This window comes from Halyomorpha halys, unplaced genomic scaffold (genome assembly GCF_000696795.3).
Source record: "Halyomorpha halys isolate HHAL.00 unplaced genomic scaffold, Hhal_1.1 Scaffold1251.1, whole genome shotgun sequence".
Taxonomy (NCBI): domain Eukaryota; kingdom Metazoa; phylum Arthropoda; class Insecta; order Hemiptera; family Pentatomidae; genus Halyomorpha; species Halyomorpha halys.
Window position 1 is genome coordinate 106,052 of NW_027109339.1, and position 8,347 is coordinate 114,398.

The window sequence follows — 8,347 nt, forward strand, 5'->3', positions numbered from 1 at the left end:
AAGAATATAAAAAATAACTCTTTTTTTTTTAATCGAATATTCTGATCTCCGCCTGCCCGCCAATCTAATTACCTATAACAATGTTTTAGTTTGCAGGCCAGCTGTAGACTTTTCTCTACCTAAAAATCAGTTAGTTCGTGTACGTGTCAGTGTTCGTATCAGGTTCCTTTAGTTATGTTATTATTTAAATTATATTTTAACTTTAATTTTTTGCTTTTTAGAGATATAATAACTAGAAATATAGATCAATATTTAAAATATGCATATATAAGTATACTTTTCATTAAAATAAAACAACTAAATTTCGGTAATCGTATGCAATATAGACTTACTTAAAACATCAGAATCAAATTAGTTTTATCAAAAATTTCGTATTTAACTTTCACAGTTCTTATTCATCTTATTATAATAAGTTTCATTGATCATATTTAAACAAAACATAGTGAATTGATCAAATTTATTTTTATTTCTTCTTAAATTATCTTAAGGAAGAAAATTAATTATTTTATGTAATTCCTTTGTTTATGCTCATAACATTAAAAACCTTCAACAATTATTAATCAGTTAAATATATAATATATTTAAAGCAAATAATTATCAATCTATGAAACCTAATCTTGAAAAATTAGAACCATTTATAGTTAATAGTTTTGATAACTCATTTCGATAGTATAATTGAATATAGAATTTATTTATCTAAAATAAAATATAAAATCTATAATTTTTATTTATTGGAATATTTCATGTTATGGTGTTATGTACAGTTAAGCGTATACAGTAATAAAAATTGTTTAATTTTAAACTAATGATCTCTTAATAAATGAATAATAATAAAAGACGTGTAATTATATGAAAAGAATAATTATATAACCAATAGAACTAACTTGAATATTAATTTTCTCCTTGGCGGTTTTAACTTTTTTTTCTGAGGTGGTTGGTAACACTTGGTCAATGAGAATATACCATTTTACAAATCAAATAAGTTCTAATGACTACAAATTGCTTTTTGTATTATATTTGGTGAAATTATTGGGCTATTAAGGTTTTGATGTGATTAGTTTTGAGTAGAATAAGCGAAAAGTGTTACAAATGTGCATAGTGTATTGATTTATATTAGTTAATTTATTTATCAGTTTTTAAAGTCTCATTAACTTCACGAATGGTGAACATCGAGAAAGAAATTCATGGAGGAATCTTCTCCCGTGAGTATTAAATTTTATGTAATGCATGGCAATTCTTAATTTATATTTATACATTTTTTTTTTTAATTTGTATTAATCAATATCCTTTTTTTCCCTTCATTAACGTAACTTATTGTACCATTACCTATAAGATACTTACGGAGCTTAATATCGGTTTTTGGTTTTATTAGTTATTTCAGGCAATTTAAGTAGTTTGCTATACTTAGATTCAAAAGTAAATAAACAAATTTTGTTCAAATTGAAGGAATAAGGAGAGAATTTTCCTAAAATTAAGAACCCTTCATTCTTCTGTATGTTCTGTATGTGAGTGTGTAGTAGAGAAATCGAGTTTCAAGACTGATTTTGGTAAATCTTGCAGATGGTTTCCAAAAGATATAGCTGGTTTGTTTAAATTTACACTAATGTAAATGTAAAAATTATGAAACATATTCTTTTTTATAATGATATTACTTCACAAAAAGATCTTGAAACAAGACTGATCGTAATTCGTTTACTGAAGTACAAATACGTCTGATTTTCTAGTATTGTTCAAATGTATGTATTTAAAATTCTTTCATCAAATCTAATTTTATACATGATTAATTATTTTATTAATATTTATCCACAACATGTGATGTTGTATAATGGTAAGTAAGAAAATTGATTTAGTTTTTCTATTTGAATTTTGGACAGAAACTTTTTGCTATGGAGATGGAGTAGTTTTAACTAGTTTAAACTAGAATTGCTCATACTGAATGTAAGCTATGAGAGATAACGCTGTTGAAAAACTCTTAAGAAACGACCATTTTGAATATTTTGCAGGCCGTGGATTTTTCTTAGATCTAAACTCTTTCTATAACTAATTGTTTTAATGTATTTATTGGAACATTTTTAAGTATATCTTATTGTAATATACATATATAATATAATCATTTATTTATTAACACCATTAAATATTAATTCCTACTTTGTATTATTAATTTATAAGATTAATTAACAATACAACTTAATTTCAATTACAAACAAAATAAATGATATTTTATAAAGGTGATTATATTCAGTTTGAAATTAAAAATCTCCTGAATATCTGAATTATTTTACGTTTAGGGTTTACTTCATTAATTTTTAGTATGTTACAGTATTTCGTAATTTATACATTGGTTGGAGCAACGTTTTATGTTTCAAAGTTCTATTACACTAGGGTAAGAAAGTGTATTCATGAGGGGAAAAAAAAAAAAAAAATGTTATCCTCATAATAGAAAGTTTTTTACTCATATTACCTTTTATATCTGTCGGTTTATGTACCGACGAACTATCTGTGGAATATGTAATCAAATGCCACTCTCAAAGTATTACGTAAGTGAAAGCAGTCAAGTTTACAGATTGTCAATCTTTAATTTCTTCTTATTCCTTACCAATAATCTGAATAACGATCATGTCAGGTATGTATGTAGATTCCGGATGCATGAAGATATCTACAGAATAGTTCCCTTTGTGGTTGGGTATGACAACTATTCGGGGCGTATGCCTCTCTGGAGCAGCTGATCTGGCTTTTCCCATCGTTGTCAGAAAGTCATTTGCACTGTTTTCATCAATCAGGTACCTAAATCAGTAAAAGTAAGATTTATTAAAATTCTTAAGTTATCACATAATACTTTTTGCTCTAATGATATAAATGTATAAATAAATTGTGTAAATGTTTATCTCTCAAAGAGAAAAATAGTCAAAAACATCAACAAAAAAAAGTCAAAAAACATAAAAATTAATGGCTTTGACAGGATAGAGTACTTTTTGTATGCTATTTGCGTTCACAATCCTTTCTATGGTTGTTCTAGCTACTTTTCCCCTCGCACATGAAAGTGTCGATATATCATCTTTCACAAATGTATTGTGTTTAGTACGTTCTTATAATTTATTGGGCTGTTCCAATTCCTAGGAACGTTACCTTTCTCTCCATTTACCTTTCTCTGCATTCTCTCTTGCAAGTTCCTTTCCTAACCCCATCTTCCTCATTTGTGTGTATAAGAAAACTATATTACTGATAAGCATCAATTGATGAGTAATCAAACAGAGTACAAAAAAAACTTTGGAACACATTTTAACAAATATGGTGAAATTTATATTTAATGTCATATTATATGAAGTGAAAAAATAAAAAATTGTGACAGTTCTATTTAATTTGCTATACATACAGTGCTGATTAATTAGAAAAATCAGTATTTTCTTATTATGCATCAGTATGCATACAGATATAAATTTTACCAGAACTTCCCTATTTTAAAAATTCTTTTAGTACAAATTTATTAAATGATAAAAATACATTTAGTGCTTTCAGTTTCCGCATATACATAAAATATAATATTTTCTAGGAAAAAAGTTATAAATGTATCATTATACGGGTAATATAATATAATCATACCCTTTGCACTTCATTTTATAAGAAGCCCTAATGACGAGAAAAGGTTAGATGAATTTGATTGAGCTCTCAAATAAACGAAATTGTTTGGCAACTCGAGGGAAGAAAAATCCGACAATACTACCACTACACATTTAGGCATGTCTAGAAATATCTTCGAAATGAGGCTTGAAAGGCTTTTCGATGTGGGATCTTCAGTCAATTCTATCCCGCCAGACGGGTGAAAGATTAAAGGTGCTAGCAACAAAACCAGCTTCATCTAAAAAATGAACCATTTTTAAATGTATAATGTTAATCTTCATTAAATATTTCAGTTAATGTTAAATTTAAAAAAAAAAAAATCGTATATTTATAAAAATAATGAAGAAGACGGTCAGAGATGCGGTCACAAAAAAAAAACTTTCGAAAGATCTCAACTGAAATAGCCCTAATGAAGCTCTACAATGTGAGCGAAACGTCCGCAAATAAATAGTTATTAACTATTTTTTGTTTTTTTGTGACTGCACCCCTGACCATGTTCATATTTTGAATTAATGTGGTCAATTATTTATATATATGATTTTTACAAATAGTTGAGTTTGAGTGAAAAAAGTAAATTTAAAATTTTAATAAACATATTTTATAACATTACTGTAGGGTGGTTTAAATCATTCTTCACCACTCCATCTTCCTATCGCTATTCTTATCTTCTCCTATTCGCTCAACATAATAAATAACACACATTTATTCTTTTAGTCTTTTTTTGACCGCAACCCTGACCATCTTCTTATATTTAAATCTTTACAGTCAACTATATATACATATATTTATTTATTATGTTTACTATCCTTAATTTATTTTTTATTTAAGTCCCCTCCAAATATCTAAAAACATTTTTTAAATTATTAAAGCTTCACGTATAAATTTTCTATTGATATAACTTAGAAGTGGATATGGTTCAGGAGCTCTACAGTACTCGCAATACTTAATCATACATTTTCTTTAGAAATAACTTAGAAATGGACACGGGGTAGGAGCTATACAGCACATACAATACTTAATCATACATTTTTATTGGTATAAATCAATTATGAACACTGTGCTGAGGACTATTACTCAAAATAAGAAATCATTAATTTTCTATTGATATAATTCAGAAAAGGTTACTGGGGAGAGGTTATATATGTATATATAGTACTCGTAATAGCAATGACAAACTTAAGTGAGTCCTTTTTTTTAATTTGTTCACTAGACAAATGGATTTGATTGATCAAAATGACTACATTATTAGTCTTTGAATACAACAAGAAATGAATCATGATTATATATTATGCTATTTTTATTTCTGTTATGTTTTGTTATTTTTTTTTTATATTTACGTTTACTGTAAATTGAAATTATATGATTAAACAATCTACTCTTCAGTAACAATTTTTTTAGGGAAAAATAGAGAACAAAAAAACATTTTCTTGTCAAATTTTCACAAACCTGCTTGTATATTTCTTCACTCCTTAGCTTTTTGTAGAAATAAAAATAAATCGACATGGGCCGTTTAAAAAAGTTTCAACCAAGCCCTAACAATTACTTGGACTAGGTTGTATATGCCATTTTTTAACGGATTTTAGAGCGGCTTTACGTCTGTAGATTCTTATCTTATGTTTGTTCCTTAATTGCCTTGTCAGCACTGAGGCCATAGAGAAAGAAAACCCGTATTTGTATAGCGAGTAAACGGACAGGAGTTATTCCCTTTGTCTTCTGTGGTCTAAAGAATGTGTGGTCTGTATTTACCGAACACTTTACTATGAGTACACGCTCGGACTTCTGTTGGTATTGCTGAGTAAACTCATCAGTCAAAGTAAACTCATTTACATTCCTACTGCTACAAAAGGGAAAACAAAACAAAAATAACTCTTTTTATTTGATTTTAAGAGATATTTACCAATGTATGGGAGTTTGTTGAAAGGATGACATCGAACTGAAGACATTTTTTGTTTAGATATGAACCTCATGATTTCTGTGAAGAACTGTGATTATTACTAAATTTCAATGTTATAATCAACGTATTGATAATTTAAAACACATCAGCTTAAGCAGGTTAAATATATGTAAACATTTTTACATAACTGCTTGCAATTATCAAGCTCGGAGATTTGAAGATTATTTGACAACCCATAGTTACACTTTAGTGCAATACTATATCGTTCAATTTTGAATTTAAGATATCCTAACCTTAATTTTTTAGTTTCAATTTGTTTTGATCTTTCAGAAAATTGTAGAGAAGTTAAATTTTAAACAAGATATAATTAGAAAAAATAAAAATTGAAATGCTACCGAAAGTTCATTTTATTAAAAATAAATCTAAAATTTTCGCTCATTTTTCAATCAGTGCTTCGTATATTTAAAACCACTGACAACACCAAAAAACTTGGTACATTTTTCAAAATATGAACTGTAATCTAGCTCTCAACGTTTTGGATCATGTAGTTGGTCAATAACCAATATTTTTCCAATAAACAAAAAATGAACATTTATGTATGATTTACTCCAACTATATTCCGATATACTTTATTTTTAAAATTACTATGGAAACTACTACACCTATGCAAGTATTATTTATAAAAATTAAATTTTTTTGAGATTATACTAAATTTACAAGGATTAAATACAATTGATGGAAGCAATAAAAAAAAAAAAAAAAAAAGAAATCCATAAAATGAAACTTTTATCTAAAGTCCTGACTGAATCTTGAAGTTTGTTGCATCTATTATCTTTTAAGAACTAGCAAAAGTGCTTTTAAAATTCACTACTAAAACCACTTTTATGGTTCATAAAACTAACAGGTTGTAAATGTAAATATTGAGGGTGTAAAATTCACCACAATCTAGTTTATAATGGTCATCTTCATAGAAGTAGTAGTTTCTATGGTATTTGCCAAAGTAAATTTTCAAAGTGCCGATATTTCGTTACTTGAAAAAATAAAATAAAAAATTGATCATTGAAAATTGCGTTACAGGAAGTATTTAAAATACAGATTGCTATTAGCACTAAAAATGATGCTTAAATGCACAAAAAAGTAGTGTATAATGAATAATTTCACAGGAGTAGTAATTTCGGTGTTATTTGTCCCAATAAATTGACATAATATTGTTTTTTCGTTATTTGAAAAAAAAATTTGGTCATTGAATAACTGTATCTTAGAAAGTATAAGTAGAGGTAAAGATGTTTATAAAACTCAATAAAGTATTTTATTATGAATATCTTCAGAGGAATAGTAGATTCCATGATATTTCTCAAAATAAATTATTATATTTGAATGTTGTTAATGCTACTTATAATTATAAGTAAATGTTCATTTTTCATTATCTGCAAAAAATGTTGGTTTTAAAACAAGTGTACCTCAGATAATTTTTTAGACGTAAAGGCTATATTACAGATAATATTGTAGCAAACCTACTCCAACCTTAATTATGTGTTAAATTTTGTTGTTGTAGGTAGTTTTAAAGATACAAGCAATGATCATTTCAGGTTTTTCTTGAATTAAATCAGCTTCCAGGTGCCTACTCCTTATATACTTCAATATTTTTCAAGCATATTTACTGTACTTGTTGTATGCTCTAGGTAAAAATTAAATTAATGTTTTAGCTAATAAAAATGAGCAGGAAATAAGACAAATTTTTTAAAAATAAAAAGTTCTTTGCCTTATGAAGTATTATTGTGACTAATCTAAGGTGTCAGAGACTAATAATTAAAGTCTATATTTAGGGTACATTTGGCCTGATAATTCAAAAACTTTATCTTTTCTGAGACTTTACCATGGTTACCAGTATATTGACCTTGGACAGATGGTATCAAACTAAATCTTGGAGTTCTCTGTTTTTGTCAAGAATGTTACATATGTCAAAATAACCGTTATAACGCTAAGGGTATAAAATCATAAATATTAATAAATTCAATTTTTTACAATTTTTTGAGGTTTATTACTTCCATAATTTTCAATAAATTATTATTTATTTATTCATTAACATTGTACAACGTTTCGGGACCACTGTTTTGATAGTGGTGTAAAATGGACAACACACTCGGTAAATTTATTTATATAATTATTTTGTACTTTTCAATAATATCACTTGATGATATGTATGAGCAATGTTAATGAATATGATTAATAATGTGTTAAATATATGTGTAGGTGTTTATAAATAAATAACTTATTAGCATATCTCATAATAAATTGAACCCATTTAGTGATCATATTTTACAAAAAGAACGTTTCAAATTGGTGTCTTTCCTAACTAGAATAAACTGTGTTCTTGCCAATGTTTATAAACCAATAGAAATACTTAAAAGTAAGTCTGAATAAGTGTTCTAGACAATTTATAATGGCCAGAGTTTGAGTTTTAATGATGATGATAGAAATTATTGGCAGTAATAACTCAACGTATCTGTCTGGATCAATTTATAAAATATTTATGATATTTTAAGAGGGAAGGAGGGATGGAGATAGGTATTAAATGGTTTAGGCTAATCGATTTTCTGACATCTATGTAAAAAACCAAACAAATAAAGATATAATGATAAGTTCCAGAAGTCGATGGTCTATAAATAAAATCTAACTTAAGGGAGATATTTATTAATCTAATAAACAAAGCTTGATGGCTATATATTCAGCAAAAACACATTTAGAGTTTAGAAGAGTATTTTAAAATATTTATATAAGTTGTATTATTTATATATAATAATTCATAATGTATGCATTTGGTGAAATTATAAT

General features: G+C 26.8%; 1 protein-coding gene across 1 annotated transcript in view; it reads right to left on the bottom strand.

Annotated features, from left to right (window-relative positions):
* LOC106688989 (glutamate receptor ionotropic, delta-1) overlaps nucleotides 1-5,317 on the bottom strand; it is a 17,994-nt gene extending 12,677 nt beyond the window's left edge. The window contains 4 exon segments of the mRNA XM_067047524.1: nucleotides 2,597-2,784; nucleotides 3,601-3,631; nucleotides 3,634-3,856; nucleotides 5,065-5,317. Coding sequence (XP_066903625.1) covers nucleotides 2,597-2,784; nucleotides 3,601-3,631; nucleotides 3,634-3,856; nucleotides 5,065-5,121 — 499 coding nt within the window. The 5' untranslated portion in view covers nucleotides 5,122-5,317.
* Nucleotides 5,318-8,347: the final 3,030 nt, after the last annotated feature.